Source organism: Podarcis bocagei (assembly GCF_964188305.1).
Source record: "Podarcis bocagei genome assembly, chromosome: 18".
In the NCBI taxonomy this organism is placed as follows: Eukaryota; Metazoa; Chordata; class Lepidosauria; order Squamata; family Lacertidae; genus Podarcis; species Podarcis bocagei.
In genome coordinates, this window is record NC_138144.1 from 6,418,473 (window position 1) to 6,439,404 (window position 20,932).

Genomic DNA, 20,932 nt, shown 5'->3' on the forward strand with positions numbered 1-20,932 from the left:
TGTGTTGCCCTAGCAGTTTAAAGAAACATCTTTGCTGCGTGGGCAATGCAGCTGGTGAAATCTCTCTGACAGTCACAGGGGTTTTCATGGCCCAGTATACCTGCTTCCCCTTCCCAGTCCCACCAGATCAGCTAGAGAGCTGCCTTCCTCTTGTTGTTGTCGTTGGCACCTGTCTGTCTCAAGAGACGATGGAGTGCATTTGCTCCATCTAGTCTAGCATTGTGCTGGAGGAGTCTCTTGAGAGTCCCGTGGACTGCAAGATCAAACCGATCCATTCTGAAGGAAATCAGCCCTGAGTGCTCACTGGAAGGACAGATCCTGAAGCTGAGGCTCCAAGACTTTGGCCACCTCAGGAGAAGAGAAGACTCCCTGGAAAAGACCCTGATGTTGGGAAAGATGGAGGGCACAAGGAGAAGGGGACAGCAGAGGACGAGATGGTGGGACAGTGTTCTCGAAGCTACCAGCATGAGTTTGACCAAACTGCGGGAGGCAGGGGAAGACAGGAGTGGCTGGCGTGCTCTGGTCCAGGGGGTCACAAAGAGCCGGACACGACTAAGTGACTCAACAACAACAACAACAGTTCAGCATTGTCCACACTGAGCGGCAGCGATGGCTCTCCGGGGTTTCAGGAAAGCTTCTCTCCCAGCCCTTACCAGGTGACAGGAGCGAGCCAGCAGTACACCGAGTGAGAGTTAGCTTCTTATAAGCAACAACGGGATCTGCACAGCAGTGTCAGATCTAATGAGTGCAGCAACTCATCTTCAGGAATTATTGCCTCCATGAAGCAGTTGCTGAGACGGAAGGTCCCTGCCTAAGTTTCTCCAGAGTTTCCCCCAAGCAATCTGAGACAGTGCCTGCTTGAAGCTAATTTCTCTGCCCTTTTCATGCCTCTCCTGGTTCTGGAAGACCAGAGGGAAGGGGAGCTTCTTACAGCAGGAGGGTGAGACCCCCTGGCTTCTTCACCAGCCTGACCCATCTGTGCGTCTTGGCCCCCCTCCCCTCTTGCCTCAGCTTCTGTCTCTGATTCTGGACTTCTCTCGGCCACCGACTCTCCCCGCTCACTAAGCCCTGTTCCCTAGTCAGCTTCTGACACATCCTCCTCCCATGAGTGTTTTACTTTAGATCACATGAGAGGTATTGCAAATTGCAAATTCGCCATCTTGGAAGGTTGGTAGCTGGAGTCTTTGTTTCCAAACTCTGCCAGAGTTAGGATTTGAATGAAGCTCTCCAGGAAAACAGGTCCAGGCAAAATGAATGCTGGAGAGAGAGAGAGAGAGAGAGAGAGAGAGAGAGAGAGAGAGAGACCGAGACCGAGACCAGGTTTGTAGGAATTACAGTAGTACTTCAGAAGTTGAATGGAATCCGTTCCGGATGTCCACTCGACTTCCGAAACGTTTGAATACCAAGACGCGGTTTCTGACTGATTCCCAATTGCGCAGGCGCGCCAGAAACAATAGCGAAACCGCGCCGGACGTTCGGCTTGCAAAAAAAGTTTGAAAACCGGAACACTCACTTCCAGTTTTCAGTCGTTTGGGACCCGAAACGTTCAACTCCCAAGGCATTCAGGAGCCAAGATACGGCTATATTTCATATTTTGTAAGATGCTGAGTCTATGCCTTGGACTGGCATATGTGTTATAGAACTGTTTGGATGTACCATTTGATACTTTTGAGGAAAGTTCTGCAAGTCAAGTTTTGAACAAACTTTGGGGCCTTGATGTTTTATTTCCAAAAAAGGAGCCCGTTTTCATGCCATCCCGTTGTTTCAAACTATGCAATATTGATATCTGCAATAGAATATAGTCAGCATGGCTGGTAGTCACTGAAAGGCCTCTTCTCCATGAATTTGCCTAAATCCTACTGCCTACTGAGAGCCAGTGTGGTGTAGTGGTTAAGAGCGGTGGACTCGTAATCTGGTGAACCGGGTTCGATTCCCCGCTCCTCCACATGCAGCTGCTGGGTGACCTTGGGCCAGTCACACTTCTCTGAAGTCTCTCAGCCCCACTCACCTCACAGAGTGTTTGTTGTGGGGGAGGAAGGGAAAGGAGAATGTTAGCCGCTTTTCAAAGGAATCGAAAAACGCCCCCCTCCTCCATTTTACTCTCATCAGATATAAAGTCATGGCTCACCCTGAAACAAGGCGAGTTGCCCACTTCTCCTTTTCTCTGAAACAATAAAACCCTTCTCACTTCCTTCTTGATGCCCATTTCCCACTACGAGCTCTGCTTCGCTGTTTTCGACGATCAAAACAACTCGCCAGCTGCGCTTTGGGTATGAATGGCTGCGCCCAAGGTGTCACCTCAGCTATGTGCCCCTGCATTTCCCCACAGATAAAACAAGGAGAAGTCTCCTCTTTTCCAGGCTGAAAATATCCAACTCCTTCAATCGTAGTAGTAATAATAATAATAATAATAATAATAATAATAATAATAATAATAATTTATTTATAAATACAATCCTGGGAATTGTAGTTTGTTAGGGGTTCTGGGATCTGTGAGGAGGAGAGAAGAAGAAGAAGAAGAAGAAGAAGAAGAAGAAGAAGAAGAAGAAGAAGAAGAAGAAGAGTTTGTATCATAGAATCATAGAGTTGGAAGAGACCACAAGGGCCACCAAGTCCAACCCCCTGCCAAGCAGGAAACACCACCAGAGCACTCCTGACATATGGTTGTCAAGCCTCTGCTTAAAGACCTCCAAAGCAGGAGCCTCCACCACACTCCTTGGCAGCAAATTCCACTGTCGAACAGCTCTTACTGTCAGGAAGTTCTTCCTAATGTTTAGGTGGAATCTTCTTTCTTGTAGTTTGGATCCATTGCTCCGTGTCCGCTTCTCTGGAGCAGCAGAAAACAACCTTTCTCCCTCCTCTATGTGACATCCTTTTATATATTTGAACATGGCTATCATATCACCCCTTAACCTCCTCTTCTCCAGGCTAAACATGCCCAGCTCCCTTAGCCGTTCCTCATAAGGCATCGTTTCCAGGCCTTTGACCATTTTGGTTGCCCTCCTCTGGACACGTTCCAGTTTGTCAGTGTCCTTGATATCCCGCTTTATCACCACCCTAAGGAGTCTCAATGCTTTTGAATTCTGGTGCTGGAGGAGACTCTTGAGAGTCCCATGGACTGTAAGAAGATCAAACCTCTCCATTCTGAAGGAAATCAGCCCTGAGTGCTCACTGGAAGGACAGATCCTGAAGCTGAGGCTCCAAGACTTTGGCCACCTCATGAGAAGAGAAGACTCCCTGGAAAAGACCCTGATGTTGGGAAAGATGGAGGGCACAAGGAGAAGGGGGCGACAGAGGACGAGATGGTGGGACAGTGTTCTCGAAGCTAGCAGCATGAGGGGCCAGACTATATTGGGGGGGGGATGAACGAATTCCTACGCCCCACAAATAACCCAGAGATGCATTTTAAATAAAAGGACACATTCTACTCATGTCAAAACACACTGATTCCCGGACCGTGCGTGGGCCGGATTTAGAAGGCGATTGGGCCGGTTCCGGCCCCCGGGCCTTAGTTTGCCCACCCATGATATACATAGTATGCAGCAAGTCTTGAGGTTCCATCCCCAAATGGCTCCAAGTAAAAAAGGGGGAGGCAGTTGGATGGGAATAGGACCTGCCCAAGTCTGAAACTGCAGTAAGTCTGCCTCTGGTCTGTTTAGACAATCCCACACTACATGGACCAGTCATCTGGTTCCAGGCAAGGCAACTCCTTCTTTAAACCAGCTCTTCATTCAGACCCTTGAGGACTAGTATCTTACTTTCCTTTTACAGTGGTACCTTGGTTCTCAAACGCCTTGGTACTCAAACAACTTGGAACCCAAACACTGTAAACCCGGAAGTTAAGCGTTCTGGTTTGCGAACTTTTTTTGGAAGCCAAATGTGCTCTGTTTCGAGTGTTACGCTTCTGATTTGAGTGCCACACTTCCGTTTTGAGTTCCGTTTTCTGTTTTTGCTATTTCTTTTGCGTTTTTCTTTTTGCAGTTCTTTTTTGTTTTGTTTTTGAGACTGTGTGGAATTCAGTTGAGCTACTGATTTGACTGTGTGGCTGCAGTACATTGTTTATTGCTTTCATTTTATGGATCAATGGTCTCGTTGGATAGTAAAATTCATGTTAAATTGCTGTTTTTAAAAGTCTGGAACGGATTAATCCGTTTTGCATTACTATCTATGGGAAAGCGCACCTTGGTTTTGGAACGCTTTGGTTTTGGAACAGACCTCCGGAACGGATTAAGTTTGAGAACCAAGGTACCACTGAACAAGTATTTTAAGGAGCATAGATCAGTGGTAGAGAACATGCTTTCCATGCACAAGACTCCCAGGTTCTGCTACTAGCATCACCAGAAAGGCTAGGAGAGCCTGAAGCCCCAGATAGCAACTTGCGAGTTCAGACACTGTCTCCACTATCTCCTGGTTTTGAGCTATAGCACCTTTATGTGGCTCAGGATCCCAATGCCTCAAGGACCGCCTCTTTCCACATGAATCGACCCGGACCCTGCAGTGGTCATTGCAGGCCCTTCTTCATTTGCCCCTTCCTTGGGCGGTCCAGTGCGTGGCAACACGAGAACGGGGCCTTTTCGCTGGTGGCTCCCCACTTGTGGAATGCTGGCTTGTTTTAGCTTTGGGTGTCAGGCCAAAAATTATTCTTTCTGTCAGGCCTTTGGCTTCTAATGATCTGTGGCCTCCTTGGGTGGGTAGGAGAGATGCTTTGATCCTGCCTTTTTAAATATAGGATTGTCTTTTGGATATTTTTTTAAAATGCGTATTTCAATGTATGTGTTTATATATTGCAAGGTAGAGGCCAGGTGGCCAAGCAGTAACATACACAACACTGTACTGCACAACAGAGGTATGGAAAAAAGATGTATGTATTTAGAGTACAAAATGACATACAGACTTCGGAGAAACCACAAGGGTTGGGGTATATAGAAAGCAATTTACAACAGAGCCTGTTTCAAATTCAGGGCCATTTCAAATCCACCAAGTCTGGCAGGCAGAAACAGTCCCTTCATCTCCCTGGGAACGTTTCCTTCTGTGCCTTTTGCACGGCACGTTCTGTTCCAATCTCTCCTTCCAGGGATTCCCCTTTCTTGCGTCAGTCCAGAGTACCTACAGAATTAAACAGAGGAGCAGGCAGACCGTGAAATGAAAATAGGTGGTTTTCGAATCAAGGCAGATTAACAGATTTACATTTGGCCTGGACATAGCTTGGAAAGTTCATTTTAAAGAGGAACTAATTCCAGTTCACGTTCATCCCTTTAGAAAGGGATCTAAATTTATCCATTTTTATCAATTGTGCCTTGGCTTCTGTTCTGCTTCTCAGCATTCAGGTTGTTACAAGTCAATGTGCTAAAGCATAAAATATACTTAAGAAGACTAAGAAAACATCAAAACACACACACCATGGAATGTGAAAGGTTTAATTTTTTATTTTTTTTCAACTATTATGAACCTTCAAGGCCCAAAGGGTTGGACTACAACTCCCATCATTCCTAGCCTATCTTCCAGATTCTGTATTGTTGTTTGGAGACCTTAGCTCTTAAACCCAAAGCCAACTAAACAAATTGCTCCTTTACATCTCCAGTTGCCGTCAAAAGGTTTTCAGACACCATCTCAAATGCCCACAAGCCCCCAAACAACACACTGTTGGAGCAATTAAAGGATACAACCCCCCCACACATCCATTATGGCACTGGGAAAAGGGTATGTGAGAGGGCATGATATTTCCTGGACTCCAGCTCCCATAATCCCTGGCTGCTGGTTATGATAGCTTCTAGGACTGATGGAAGAATGGACTCCAACCATTTCTGGATGGCATTCGCATTGGCTACCCTCTGGTCTTGACTTTAATTCTGACCTACACAGAAATTGTGGGCTTCACATGGACTATATACCTCTGAGGTTTTCATGGCTTCCCCCAAAGAATGGCAGGAACTGTAGTTCAGGGTGCCGGGAATTATAGCTCCGCGGATGGCAAATTAACAGTTCCCAGGATTCTGGGGGGGGGGGGAGCCATGTGCTTTAAATGTATGCCGTAGATGTGACCAAAGTGACTCTCCGTTTGAACTGGAGCCTGGCTTTCACGCACCTGGAATTCAGAGCCAAGGTGTCAGGTGTGTGTGCAGGAGCCAGGCCCTGTGACCAATAGGACTTTGCAGGACTGGGGCCTTTCTAAGTTTGTTCTGAAGAGGGAAGGTGCGGCCGCATAGGTGAGGCCGATTGGTAACTCACAGCACGCTGGTGGCAAGAGCTGGGAAGGGCTATAAGGTCAGCATTTCCCTTCGGCTCTTTGCCACGGCAACACGTTCCCTGCCTTGCTGTGTTTGGCTCCTTGCTTCTTGGACCCGTGACTTCTTGACTCCTTGCTTCTCGCCCCTCGGACCCTTGATTTCGTGACTCCTTGCTTCTTGATCCTCGGACCCCTGACTTTGTGACTCCTTGCTTCCTGACCCCCGGACCCTTGGCTTCGTAACTCCCGGCTCTCTGACCCTCAGACTCCTGGCTCCTGGACCCCTGTTCCTGCTCCCACCCTGCCATCTTGCCCCCGGTCCGGACGTCCCCTGCCGGGACTTCGATCGCCCGCGAACCGGACCGTGACACAAGGTAAGGCTAGCTCACCATTCTGACAAGGCAGCGAAACTACAAAGAAAACTTGAAACGAAACCTTACCTTCCAGAAACGCAAACTCGTCTATTGCTTCTATGGCGTTGTCTGCGGCAGCAGCACCAATTCGAAAAGGAAATAATAATAAAAGGGAAATTAGGACTGATATCTGCAAGGATGGATCAGACCACAGAAATTTGTATTCTGAACTGTAAAAGGGCTCCTATTTGTTGGCCGCAAGAGAAGTTATGGCAGCTAATTTCAGATCTTCTCCATGCCCTTGTGGCTTCCCCAAGATACCTGATATGGCTACTCTTTCTGCCCAAATAATGCAGCTTGTGTTCCTAGTCCCTGTGAGGTTTCTTGTGGGGGGAGGGGTTGCCCTCCAGCCTAATCCCTGTACCTCTTTCTCCCCTTTAGGAGGAAGACCTCTGCTCAGTGGCAGATGGTGGGAATGTAAGAAGGTAAAATGCTTTTGGGAAATGATTTATAATGAATTGAAGAAAATGTTGAAATATACATTTGTTAAGAAACCAGAAGCATTTTTACTAGGCATTACAGGTAATAAGATAAATAAGAAAGAAAAGAAGTTATTTTTATATGCAGTGACAGCAGCAAGAATATTGATGGCCCAGAAATGGAAACAGGAGGAATTACCTACGATAGAAGAATGGAGAACTAAAATGATGGATTATGCAGAACTGGACAGAATGACAGGAAGGATCCGGAATCGACGAGATCAAAGATTTACAGAAGATTGGGAAAAGTTTATCCAATATATGCAAAAACTGAGTGATAATAAAATTACGTTTGTTTAAAGACTATTTACAGAAATACTGCAAAATTAATGAATGTTAGAATGATGTCGGAATGAAGTTAAGTGGTTTTAGCAGCAATGTTATAAAGGAGTATGTAAAAATGGATTGTTAGTAGGTGAGAATCTAAAGTTATAATATATTAAGATAAAGGATTAAGATAAAAGTAAAGAGGGAAAGGATTTGCTGAATTAACTAACTGAACTGGAATACAAAAAAGGGAGGTGTGAGGAGGTCAGGGAAACAAGGAAATGAAAGACAAGACATGGAAAGATTGATTTGTTTTTAATTGTTTTTATTTTTCTGTATTCTGTATTTTCTTTTTTCCTTTTTTTTCTTCTTTTTCTTATTTTTGTAATCTTTTCTGAAACTTTAATAAATATCATTTTAAAAAATAAAATAAAAAAGATAATAAAATTATGTTTGTAAGCTTTAAGGAAACTCTGTGAGGGGAAAGGGTTAAAAGGGCAGACATGTGTAAAAAGTAATAATAGGAAGGAATGGCAGACAAATTGAGGGAAGTCAAAAAAGAGAAGTAAGGTGTATGGAATGTATAAATTTGTTTTTGTATTTGAAAACTAATAAAAATATAATATAAAAAAATATAGCTCAGTGGCAGAGCAGCCGTTTTGCCTACACAAGCACCCCACCACCTCCCTTCCTAATCCACAACCTGTGCTGTTTTCTTTCTCCACTCAGTTGGTTAGAGCGGATGATGTCAAGAGGTTGCAGGTTCGATTCCAGCATGGGACAGCTGAATATTCCTGCACTGCAGGGCGTTGGAACAGATGATCCTTGAGGTCCCTTTCCAACCCTACAATGCTATGATTCTATAATTCCACAACTATCCGGGCTTTAGCATCACGGCAAACAACAATTACAGTGGTGCCTCGCAAGACGAAAAGAATCCGTTCTGTGATTCTCTTCGTCTAGTGGTTTTTTCGTCTTGCGAAGCAAGCCCATTGACGGATTAGCGCTATTAGCGGCTTATCGGATCAGCTGATAAGCGGCTTAGCGGAGGGGGGGAGGGGGGGAAACCCGCAGGAACTCGCAAGACATTTTCGTCTTGCGAAGCAAGCCCATAGGAGATTCGTTTTGCGAAGCACCTCCAAAACAGAAAACTCTTTTGTCTAGCGAGTTTTCCGTCTTGCGCTTGATCTTAGCCAAAAGGCCGAGAAGCGATGAGTTTTCCGTCTTGCGAGGCATTCGTCTTGCGGGGCACCACTGTAAGTGTGTCCTGGGCGAATTCCTCTCCTCCACCTATTTGAACCAACCAGTCACTGAAACTGCAATGCTCTCCTCCTGCTTCGGCAGCAACCGTTCTTGTGAACTGCACAGCAGCTCAAGGGGGCCGGGATAAGGATTGTATGCAGGCCCTACTCAGAGTAGACCAATTTAAATTAATGAACCTAACTTACTCATGTTACCCTAACTTCCAATGGGTCTAGTCTGAGCAAGACAAGGACTCAATACAGCCCAGATATGCCTTGGACAGGTAGGAATGCGTTCTTCATTTTCCACTAATGCTTCTTTTGTGTACGGCTATTTTAATTTTGTTTAAGGGCTGCCATACATCTGGAATTTCCTGGGCATATCCAGGATTCGCCCATCGAAGATAGTTTCTGGGCGAAATTTTTGAAAATCAGTTAAAATGTCCAGGAAAGTCCAGGTATATGGCAGTCCATATCGGAAGTGTTGATTGTTTTTGGCGAATTTCCTAAAACATAGCTTAAAAACTTCATTTTTTTGGAGATGTTGCAAAAGAAGGAAAAAAGCCCAACAACTTTTCCAAAACAGAAAAAGCTCACTTTTCAAAATATGGCAACCCCATTTTGTTTAGTTCTTTAATAACCCATGAAGCATTCCTCTGGTTTACAACCTTGTCACCACATACACACAGCATCATTTTGGTTCTTAAGAATTAGGAAGACAAGATGGGCGGGGTATAAATGATAAAATTATTGATATTTTACTTCCTTACCCAGGTCTTTCCTCTGGAGAGTTTTCCGTTTTCCTTGCTGTGCGTAGATGTAGGCATCTTTTGCAATGGTTTCCACAAACAACTCCTGTGGGGATGGAAGCAAAGCGGGGAAAACAGTTTTTAGGGACTGTAAATAAGTATCTACTTTTGTCTGTCCTGAATCATCAAAAACTCGGCTTTGCTGGATGCCCAGGACTTTTGATATTATGGAGAGAGGAAGAGAAACTTTTCTCTCTATTCACTTCTTCCACAAAATTTATACACCTTTCTTGTATGTCTGCTGCCTTGCTTTTTCTCTGAACTGAAATGCCCCCAAATGTTGTAACCCTTCCTCATCAGGGAATTGTCTCCACCACCACAATCATTTTGGTTGCTTTTTTCTGAGCCTTTTCCAAGTTCACAATATCCTTATTGAGTTGAGTTCACAATATCCTTATTTAGTTGGACGGTTGAGTTCAGTCAAAGGTGACTCTGGGGTTGCGGCGCTCATCTCGCTTTCAGGCCGAGGGAGCCAGCATTTGTCCGCAGACAGCCTTCTGTCTCATGTAGCCAGCAGGACTGAACCGCTTCTGGCACAACGGGACACTGTGACGGAAGCCAGAGTGAATGCAAACGCTGTTTACCTTCCTACAAAAAAGTTACCTATTTATCTGCTCGCCCTGGCGTGCTTTCGAACTGCTAAGTTGGCAGGAGCCAGGACAGAGCAACAGGAGCTCACCCCGTTGCAGGGATTCGAACCACTGACCTTCTGATCGGCAAGCCCAAGAGGCTCAGTGGTTTAGACCACAGTGCCACCTGTGTCCTAAGAAGTACCTGGTATTCCAAGCACATTTATGCTATAGATTTGTATAACAGCATTATGATACTGTGCATTAATATGGAAATCCATGTTGGTTTATTTGAAGACCCAAAAGCCACAGCGGTGGCGATAGCTTTACCTAACCAATAAAAATCTCACTCAGCAACACTGGTATTTGCTGTAATACTAAAACATCCTATTTTATTAATATTACAACCAGTGTTCTCTCAAAACTGTAGAATCATCAATAATTAAGTGGTACCACCAGTAATTTACTGCAGAGTATTCGTTATCATATTATTAATATAAAGCCATGGTCAAATCCACCAAAATTTCTTGTTACACAAAATAAAAATAAAAAAATTCCTTCCAGTAGCACCTTAAAGACCAACTAAGTTAGTTCTTGGTATGATAAAATGTGCAAATTAGATCTGAGTCCCCTTTGCAATAGACTGCTAGCCCATCCAGGAACCGTTTTTTCCTTCTTTGGATGTTGCCATGGCCTCCGGCTAGCACAATAAAAATTATTAAATTAAATTAATATATGAATTTATTTAAAATATGAATCCTGCCTGCCTCCCAAGTTAGGCTTTGCATTTTACATGTATCCCAAGGAAATATACAAACATAAGATGATTTATAAACAATTTGGGGAGCTAAAACTTATAATACTATGAGCATTAGAAAAATAATTACATGATTACTGCATTAGACACACCAATATTCACAATTATGATAAACATTCAAGAATAGCCATAATTATAATCAGAACACCCACAATTGTAATTAATTCATATGGATTATTATGAATAATTATTATTATGAATAATAATGAATTACCTGGCCAGGTATATAACAGAACAAGCATCAGGAATATGTTTGCAGAATCCCACCCTCTTCGCCACGTGGTTAGAACTTGCAGCCAATCGCCGCAGCCAAAAGTGGCACAGCCCCGCCCACCCTCCTCTCCACTGTCACGCCCTTCACCCGGCCCAGTGCAAAAGTAAGCTTCTGATTGGCCAGGGGTGGCCTACGTAACTACCCGTCCCCGCGTAGCCGAAGACGAAAAACAGCCTTCTGATTGGGCAAGGGCGTAACCGTGCAGGACCGCCCGCCTCCTTAGCTCGAGGGCGCTCACGTCAATCGCCGCAGCGCCCGCCAACCACGAAAGCCGGCCTCCTGATTGGCGGGAGGCTTAAAAGCGGCGCCCCGCCCACCGCCTTGGCCTAAGTCGACCGCCGCCGCCGCGCGCTCGCGCGCCAACGCAGTCGGCCTCCTGATTGGCCGAGGCAAACACGAGACCCCGCCCACCGCCTCCCTCAGTCAGTCGCTCACCGCCGCGCGCGCCAAAATGAAGATGGCCTCCTGGCTGGCCAGGCTGACGTCCGGGTCGGCTTTGACCAGCGCCTTGACACGCGCCAGGGGCAGCCGGGCCGGCCGGGCCGCGGTGGAGAAGGTGGCAGCAGCAGCAGCTGCCGCCGCCCCCGGTGCTGCCGGCGGAGGAGGCGGCGGCTCGGACTCTTCGTCTGCCGGCGCCGAAGCCGCCACGGCGTTTCCCTCAGCCAGCGCCATCTTAGCCGGGCTGTGGAGTGGCGCCAGTGCGCATGCGCCGCGGCCGGCCTGTCAATCGAAGCGCCCATTTCCCGCTCTTTGCGCTCCGACCGCACGCCCCCTCTCGCGCGCCACGTGCTAACTTGGTATCACGTGTTCAGAGGCGGCTAAGTTACCACGTGGCAAACCTCTAGACCGGCTTCCAGTTGTCGGGGATCTGGCTCCTTGCTGAGTTAACCCATTGGAATAATAATAATAATAATAATGATAATAATAATGATAATATAATAAAAAATATATTTATATCCTGCCCTCCCCAGCCAAGACCGGGCTCAGGGTGGCTAACAACCAATAATAAAAAACAAGTTGATTAAAATACAATTTAAAAAACAAGATTAAAATGCAACATTAAAACATTAGGATGCAGCCTCTTCACAGGAGGAGAAAGGAAAAAGAAAGGGGGAGGGAATCAAACTGATTCTAAGCCAAAGGCCAGGCGGAACAACTCTGTCTTACAGGCCCTGCAGAAAGAAATCGGATCCCGTAGGGCCCTGGTCTCGTGGAGCCAGTGTTGAAAAGGCCCTGGCTCTGGTTGAGGCTAATCTGACTACCTTAGGGCCCAGGACCTCTAGGGTGTTGCTATTTATGGACCTTAAGGTCCTCCATGGGGCATACCAGGATAGGTGGTCCCATAGGTAACCAAAGAAGGGTGGGGAGGGGGGAAATATTTATTTTGAAATACGGAGTTTTGGTTGCCCCGTATTTATGTAATGAGAAGCAAGAAAATAGCCAACCATACACATTATTGAGGGCAACAGTTCCTTTCCAGAATATCCAGGAAAGAAGTGTGTTGTATAAAGACAGATAACCAACTAAATATTATTTGATATATGATGCTCCCCTACATTTTTTAAAAATAACAAGTATAGAACTTTGAGCATTCAGATGGCTTTCTGAACATTTTGTTGTAATCTTTACAAAAAACCATGTAAGGTAAAGGAACCCCTGACCATTAGGTCCAGTCGTGGCCGACTCTGGGGTTGCGGCGCTCATCTCACTTTATTGGCCGAGGAAGCCGACGTTTGTCCGCAGACAGGTTCCGGGTCATGGGGCCAGCATGACTAAGCCGCTTCTGGCAAACCAGAGCAGCGCACAGAAACACCGTTTACCTTCCCGCCGGAGCGGTACCTATTTATCTACTTGCACTTTGACGTGCTTTCGAACTGCTAGGTGGGCAGGAGCTGGGACCAAGCAACGGGAGCTCACCCCGTTGCAGAGATTCGAACCGCCGACCTTCTGATCAGCAAGTCCTAGGCTCTTTGGTTTAACCCACAGCGCCACCCGCATCCCTTGTAAGCTAGGGCGCTGCTAATAAACAGTACATAAATCCTTACTTCTTGTAATCACCACCATTTACCCAACATTCCATGGTGCGCATATATATATGTGTGTCTATACCGGTTTAAAACAAATTGAGGTAGTGATTATCTCCTTTTACTTGATCATGTTTAATATTTAGAAGTACATAGGAAGCTGCCAAATTCCAAGTCAGGCGCTTCACTGGTCCAGCTCACATTATGGCAATGCCTCTCCAGAGTTTCCGGTGGCATCTTAGAAGGTAACAGGACTCAAAACTGGAACCTTTTGCATGGCTTTCTGACAGTTACGGCTTACCCCACTGCATATTACCCAGACCTTATTTGATTTACACTGGTATTTAAAAAATATACCGCTGCAGAAGCTGATAGAAGGGAGAAGGGTAACCAGTATCAAGTCAAATCGCTGGTCCATCTAGCTCAATATCAACTATGCCAACTAGCAGTAACTTTAAAGACTGTTCCTATCTGGAGATGCCGGGAATTGAATCAAGGACCTTGGGCATGCAAAAGTCTCCCATTGAACTCTGGACCTTTCCATAAAAATTAATGGATACTGAATAACGGGCTGAATTAAATAGGAACTTATAGAACCCAAATAAATAAAGGGCTTAAAACATAGGAGCACTGTGGTGAGTCAATGTAAGCATGGCAGCTAAACAGAACAGTGATAAGACATGGCATAATGCTTTAAGTTAGTATTTTAGTATTTAACTTTAATGAAGTACATATGTGGGTTGTGGGGACTTGCTGACAACTGGTATCCTGTGATTTGTTGGAACTGCAGTCAAGGTTTCCTTTCCAGTTTTTTGAATATGTGGGCAAGACCAGAAATTGTGCACAAGATCTGCTTCTGAGAGCTTGCTTGGTAAATCTGAGCCTTTGAAGTAGTACAATATGACCCTGGGCTCCTCCACACTGGTGTGTTATTGTGTGTGTATCCTACCAACATGCTCTTGACACAGTAACAGTGGTGGATTTATTCTGCTTTATTAGTTCCGTGATGCTTCTCCAATGCTGTCCTGCAGTGGCGTAGCGTGGGGGGTGCAGGGGGGGCCGGCCGCACCGGGCGCAACATCTGGGGGGGCCGTGCTCGCACTCGCAGCTCTCTGCCCCCTGCTAAAATCCACGGGTTAGAGGGCGCAAATTACTTGCCTTGCCCCGGGTGCTGACAACCCACGCTACGCCACTGCTGTCCTGTCCAGAGGGCAACAAAAACAGGACAAAAAGAACATTTGTGCAGTTAGAGGATTTCACGGGAATGTATGCACATTAGGAATAAAGCAATGTGGCCACCTCAAAACTTCTGCAAGCGCACAAACCGTACTGAAAGTGGGGTTGGCTGTGTGTCGTGTGACTACCTTGAGCACAAATCCTTGTGAATGTGCAGTGGAACAGATGCTTGGAAGGGCCCTCCTTTGTTTCTTCTGCAAGCAGACATAGCTCTATTCTTGCTTATTCCAAATCTAGACTTGGATTAATACGTCACAGGACATGTCACTTTCTATTAAGCTAAAAGGGGATCAGATAACAACCGTGCTCTGGTGTGATCCTCCGTGGAGATTATCAGGGAGCGAAAGAGAGAGTCTTTTCTTTGCATTCCTTCTACCTCTCCGGACAGGTTCTAATCAGCAGGGAGATATGATTCCTCCAGGACAAAAGGTGCCTCAATGATGCCCCATGGGCTCCAGGATCCTGCCCTTGACGCGGCGCTCTCTGGTTCATGACGGATCCTGGTGAAGCTCTGAAAGCTAAGGCACCATGTGGGAGCAGTTGAAGAAAGCACTCTTTTGCCCGTTCTCCATCAGCCTTGTGGGGCTCCGGAAGTGGATCCGGGCCTTCTGGAGCAAAAATGGCCTCTTGACGCTTTCCATGCTTTCTGTGATGACTGGATGCCTTGTGGGGTTCCTGCTGAGGACACTGGAATTGTCTGATTTGGTAAGTGACTAGTTTTTATGGAACAGCAACAGGGCAGGCCTTTCTGAAGCAAGACAGGCAATAGGCAGAGACTGGATTTCTACGACAGAGGTCATAGCTAGCTTGGAAATAGCATACTCCGGCATGACCCCAACTTGGTGGGGGTCAGCTGTGTCTACTCCAGTATAGTGCATATGCTCGGGCGTGCTTAACATCCCATGCAGATACTGCAGGAAGCTTCTTTCTGGAGAAAGGAACTGAGCGGTGGGATTTTGTTACCCCAGAAGCAGCCAGTTTCAAATCTGAGTGGCCCTGGAAGAATGGAGAGTGTGTGTTTTGGTTGTTGCTTTGTTTAGTGAGGCGATTGAGTTTGGGATTCTTCACTTCTTTTCTGGCAGAAGGATTGGTATCTAGAGAGGCAGAGTTTCTGCAGGTGAAGCTTTTTGCTGCCATGTTGATCCATGGATTAAAGGTGGAGGAGCAATTCTATTCTATTTGCAGTTTAATGAGAAACTATCTGTTATCCACTTCTTGAACTAATACAGCTGTCCTTCGAAACTCACACCTCTCTGACTTTTGCAGTGCAGTGTTCCAATCAAGTAATGTATACAAAAATGCATGTTTTGGTGAAGGTAACATACAAAAAGGCATTATATTAGAGTGAATTGCTTCCCAAAATGTGCTTATTAAGAGAAATCTGTACCAAAATGTTGGTACCTTACTTGGCTGGAAAAATCAGAAGTGTGAATTTCGCAGAACAGCTGTCTTTCAGATTGCATATTGTTTCAGAAAGCTTGGATTAGCTATGTTTGCCTTTAAATGTGATTCAAATCAAACTCATCATTCATCCCCAAGGACGGGGGTTCCTTATTTCAGAGGTTGTGGCTACCTGAAAACTCAGAAGGAATCACCAGAGAATAAGCTGCTACTCCTTCCCCACCCGCCTTGGCCAGCTTCTCTTTCGACATGTCCTTGCGGCATCTCTGACAGGGTTTAGAGAAGCCATTTCAGTTACGGGTGCTTGGTGTCATAGCTCAAAGTGCCGAGCTAAGCTGGTTACTTAACTGCAGCAAGACTCTTCTCTCCTTCCCCGTTGTTGTGGCTACGATTCCCACTGAACACAGTGCTGAATTGAATAAATTGACATTGGAAAAGTATTGGTGCCAGGGACAGATCTGCTATGAAACTAATGAAGTTTAACCTTCAGGGCCCCTAATCCCAGAGGGGCCCCAGAAGTAACAGTCTACATTGATTTAAAAATTTGGGTCTAGTAGACCCAATTTGAGTCACACGACTCAAAATTGATTATTTTTTTGTTTATGTTTCAACAATCCCAAAGTGTTGAGCGTCAGCAGCACAAATGTTGTAAAGGTGGAGTGTCGCAGTACAGCAATTTTAAGCCAAATCTTAGCTTAAATAATAAATATGGTGATCTGTCATGGAACAACCCCATTGGGGAAGATAACAGTGGTTACCCAGACCTCGTTGCTGGTTGCAATGCCCCCCCCCAACAGTTCAAGCTTCAGGGTCCAAAAAATGTATGTCTGGCACTGATACCTTCACCTCTTAAGCCAGGGGCGGTAAACCAGTGATCCTCCAGGTGCTGGACTAGAACCCCGTCCCTGACCATAGGCCATGATGGCTGTTGGTGCTGAGGAGAGTCCAACAATGTCTGGAGGGCCAAACGTTCCTCAGCCCGTTCTTAAGCCTACCTGCCCAGGGTTGCAGCCAGTGGACCCACTGAAAAAGATGAACAAGACTAAACAAGTCCAGTAGTTTTCATAGGTCTACTCTGAGCAGAGCTTAATTCAAACCCTTCTTCCTAATTCTATGAACTCTGCTGCATAGCAGTCAACTTACAGATTTGAAAATAAGGGACCAGCAGCCTTGAAAATAAGGGACTAGCAACCAAAATAAGGGACCTGCAGCCTCACCTCTTCCAGGCACTCCAGTCTTCCTGTCCTCCTGCAATCTGGTCAAACTCATGCTGGTAGCTTCGAGAACACTGTCCAACCAACTTTGTAACCAGAGGTTCAACTGAATAGAATCTGAATCACATGCACCACAAGGCCTATGCAGCCTCAACTTAAGATGGCTCCCCGGCCTGGCTTTGCACTGCAAAGTTTGCAGCAGCACGTGCAACAAAATGGCGTCCAGCATTCAAAAAACCCCTCAGCTTGCATTAACTAGCCACACACAAGGCATGCAAGCTCCACCCCCCAGTCGTTCTTAGACTTCTTATTGGGTGAGCAACACAGCCAAGCAACACAGTTGGAGCCGCCCTCCTCCCTGGCCGGCAGGGAGGGAGGGAGAGGAGCTGCTTCCTTTGAAATTTAAGGGACATCCATCAATAAGGGACAGCAGTGGGACATGGCGCTGGAATAAGGGACTGTCCCTTCAAATAAGGGACACTTGACAGCTATGCTGCTGGGGAGCCATTCGAAGAATAAGCCTGCAATCTTTACGTAGGCTTCCTACTGTTCTGTTGAGCTCTGTGGGACACCCTCCTCAGAGCATACATTTGGGCCGTGAAATACTCCTCTCCATTTTCTAGCTTGGTAGCAAAGGATCAACCCTTGTTTCCTCTCCTTTTTGGCACTCAAAATGGGGCCTTCCCAATAGTTGCTTCCCCTGGCCACATGCGCCCCACGCATTTAAAGCACACGCCTTCCCCCAAGGAATCCTGGCAATAACATAGGAACACAGGAAGCTGCCTTATACTGGATCAGACCATAAGTCCATCTGGCACATGGTTGTCAGTGCTGACTTGCAGGGTTTCTCTCCAGGGTTTCAGGTAAAGGGCATTCACATCCCTACCAGGAGATGCTGGGATCTGGAACCAGGGATATCAAGAATAAGAATAAGAATTTATTATTTATATCCCACCCATCTGGCTGGGTTTCCCAACAGAATATTAAAAACACAATAAAACATCAAACATTAAAAACTTCCCTAAACAGGGCTGCCTTCAGATGTCTTCTAAAAGTCAGATAGTTTATTTCCTTGACATCTGATAGGAGGGTGTTCCACAGGGAGGGCACCACGACCGAGAAGGCCCTCTGCCTGGTTCCCTGCAACCTCATTTCTCGCAGGGAGGGAACCGCCACAAGACCCTCGGAGCTGGACCTCAGTGTCCGGGCTGAACGATGGAGGTGGGGACGCTCCTTCAGGCATACTGAGCCGAGGCTGTTTAGGACTTTAAAAGTCAGCACCAACACTCTGAATCGCTCTCCGAAACGTACTGTGAGCCAATGTAGGTCTTTCAGAACTGGTGTTATATGGTCTTGGTGGCCATTCCCAGTCACCAGTCTAGCTGCGGCATTCTGTGAGAGGGTGGGGTAACTGCACCCACCACCACAAAGCAGCCCTTGGAGAGCTGGCCACCTTTGCCCTATGGAAACGTCTCCATTCGTGATTCTGGATGTGAGGGCTAAGCCTGCACAACCTTGTCACCAACGGGAGGTGTGGAGGGTGGCAACACGAGAATGGGCCTTTTCAGTGGTGGCTGGATGGGCGAGGTATAAATACTACTACTACTACTACTACTACTAATTATTATTATTATTATTATTATTATTATTATTATTATTATTATTATTATTATTACTATTATATGCTCTCTTGGGGAGGCTAGCCTGGTACCATCGTTACATAACCTTAGCTGCCAGGTGAAAACATCCATCAGGCCTTTAGCTTTTAATTAACTTTGGCCTTTTTGTGAGAGTGGGATGTTTTAATGTAGATTTTTTAGGTGTGTGTTTTTTTGGTTTGTTTTGCTGTCTTTAATGCTTAAAATATTTTAAGTCGCTTTGAGTTGCTGTGGCAAAAAAAGGGACATCATCATCGCCATCATCATACCCACGTGTAAATTTATAGGAGGGGAAATGTGCTTAAAAAGAACATCATTAATTCCTTGCTATTGAATGATGGCTGCTACTTGGTCGCATCCACACCAGCACATAGCTTCCCTCAAAGAATCCCGGGAACTGTATTTTACCCTTCACAAAGCTTCACTTCCCAGCCCCCTTAACTAACTACAGTTCCCAGAGTTCTTTGGGAGAAGCCACACACTTTAAATGTATGGCGTGAATGTGAGATTGTTTTCAACCTAGGTTCCAGCTGTGTGCGCTATGACTTTCTCTTTTTGCTGCAAGTTCTGTGTTTCTCTGCTCCTCCCAAGTTCTCCTCTGTGGCCTAACGCTTTTGCCTTTCCCCCTCCCCTACAGGAGAAGCAGTATTTCTCATTCCCTGGAGAACTCCTGATGAGGATGTTGAAGATGCTGATATTACCACTGATCACCTCCAGGTGAGAGCAAGAAGGCCAGGAAGGGGCAGGTGGAGAGGGAGTCGCAATATTGTTTAGAACGGCTCCTTTGCGCCTGGAAGAGAAGAGTTTGCTTTCCTGGGGGTGCAGTTCAGACCTCCCTCCAGAGTTGCCATGGGCAATGTGCCAGGAGAGGTGCAATTACCGTATTTTTTGCACCATAACACTCACTTTTTTCCTCCTAGAAAGTAAGGGGAAATGTCTGTGCGTGTAATGGAGGGAATGCCTGCGGATGGCGGGGGGATCTGCTGCAGTCGTGAGCAGAGGATCCATGGTTCCCCTTCCTTCCCTCCTCCGTGGCTTGCTTTGCAACAGCAAAGCAGGAAAAGAGCCGCTGAGTGGGGAGGAGAGAGGGACAGAGAGCCTGCTTGCTTTAAAGGAGCAAAGTGGGAGAGGAGAGGATCCTTCTCCTCTTATACCCCTCTTCTAAATTATTAACAGCATCCTTCTCCACACACCCCATCATGTTCCTTCTCCCCTTAAACTCCTCTTCTGCATTATTAGCAGCATCCTTCTCCACACCCCCCACGTGTGTTCCTTGTCCCTTGAGTGCTTTTCCTTCCCTCCCCACTTAAAACGTGTGCACGGAGCCACATGGATCCTCAGGATTTTTGCACTGGGTCACCCCAAATTCACCATCAGATCACATAGCATGTCCATGGTTACAGCTTGCACCAAAAAAATCACGCACCCACTGTTGCCTGTGGCCGCAGTGGTGCAAAAATGTGGTTACAAAGCATGGATCCACATGGATCCTCAGGATTTTTGCATTGGGCTACTCCAAACTCACTGTCAGATCACATGTCTGTGGCCACAGCATGAACCACAAAAATCATACATCCACTGTTTCGTTTAGAATATTTTTTTTCTTGTTTTCCTCCTCTAAAAACTATGTGCGTGTTATGGTTGGGTGCGTGTTATAGAGCGAAAAATACGGTAGTTCTTCCAACAAAAGAAATAGTAAGCTTTGTTTTTGAGCCACTCAAACCTCCCTCAACCCCAGGGAAGAAAACATTCGAATCTCATGGGCCTCTGCATTTATTTACACATGGAATCGTAGAGTCGCGAGGGGTCCCAAGAGTCAACTCACCCAAATACATGCAAATCAGGAATCGGGGCCGGCCCGAGACATTTTGCCACCTTAGGTGAAGCAGAAAACGATGGCAGCAGGGTCAAGGAAAAGCAGACTTCAGGCAGAGGAAAGGGGCTGGCAGAGGCTGTCTTGAGAGGCTGAGATGCAGGCCTCAAGCCAGTCACACAACTCGGAGGTCGGTAGCAAAGGCAAGGCAGACGATAGGGAAGGCATTCCCTGGGCAAAGGGTTGAGGAACTGGCCGGGATGCAGCCTGGTCTGGACACCTCACTCCCCTACATCCTCTTCCCCACAAGGAATTAAAACCCACCGTCTCCAGCTGAATAATAAAGGAGTCTAAAGGTTGTGGGGATCAATTGGCAGAGAGCTGAGCATCGGTTTGAAGGTTACACATACTGAAAAATAGCATTCATCAATCAGGAAGGGCAACTTGAGGGGTGCAGTGGACCCCTTTTTTAAATGCCTCAGGATTTTGCC

At 46.3% G+C, this 20,932-nt stretch overlaps 2 protein-coding genes across 3 annotated transcripts in view; one reads left to right on the forward strand and one right to left on the reverse strand.

Moving 5' to 3' along the window:
• Positions 1-4,847: 4,847 nt before the first annotated feature.
• On the reverse strand, positions 4,848-11,877 carry POLE4 (DNA polymerase epsilon 4, accessory subunit). The gene is made up of 4 exons (XM_081178143.1): positions 11,531-11,877; positions 9,397-9,481; positions 6,667-6,708; positions 4,848-5,106 (listed from the first exon to the last, which is right to left on the reverse strand). The coding sequence occupies exons 1-4, from the start codon at positions 11,765-11,767 to the stop codon at positions 5,093-5,095; spliced, it is 378 nt and encodes a 125-aa protein (XP_081034269.1). The 5' UTR covers positions 11,768-11,877; the 3' UTR covers positions 4,848-5,092.
• A 2,104-nt stretch (positions 11,878-13,981) lies between these two features.
• LOC308577540 (excitatory amino acid transporter 5-like) overlaps positions 13,982-20,932 on the forward strand; it is a 37,623-nt gene continuing 30,672 nt past the window's right edge. The window contains exons 1-3 of one of the 2 annotated variants that reach the window (XM_081177836.1): positions 13,982-14,154; positions 14,330-15,060; positions 19,266-19,345. In XM_081177836.1, coding sequence (XP_081033962.1) covers positions 14,884-15,060; positions 19,266-19,345 — 257 coding nt within the window. In that variant the 5' untranslated portion in view covers positions 13,982-14,154; positions 14,330-14,883. Of the gene's footprint in view, positions 14,155-14,305; positions 15,061-19,265; positions 19,346-20,932 lie in introns of those variants that run through there. The other variant, XM_081177837.1, reaches the window with a different exon arrangement.

Excerpts from the sequence above, each read along its gene's own strand:
- POLE4 (XM_081178143.1), bottom strand. The coding sequence starts at position 11,767 with ATGGCGCTGGCTGAGGGAAACGCCGTGGCGGCTTCGGCGCCGGCAGAC. Across the intron at positions 9,482-11,530 it reads TCATTTTGGCGCGCGCGGCG|GAGTTGTTTGTGGAAACCAT; the intron begins GTGAGCGACTGA and ends CCATCCCCACAG. Across the intron at positions 6,709-9,396 it reads TCTCCAGAGGAAAGACCTGG|ACAACGCCATAGAAGCAATA; the intron begins GTAAGGAAGTAA and ends CTGCTGCCGCAG.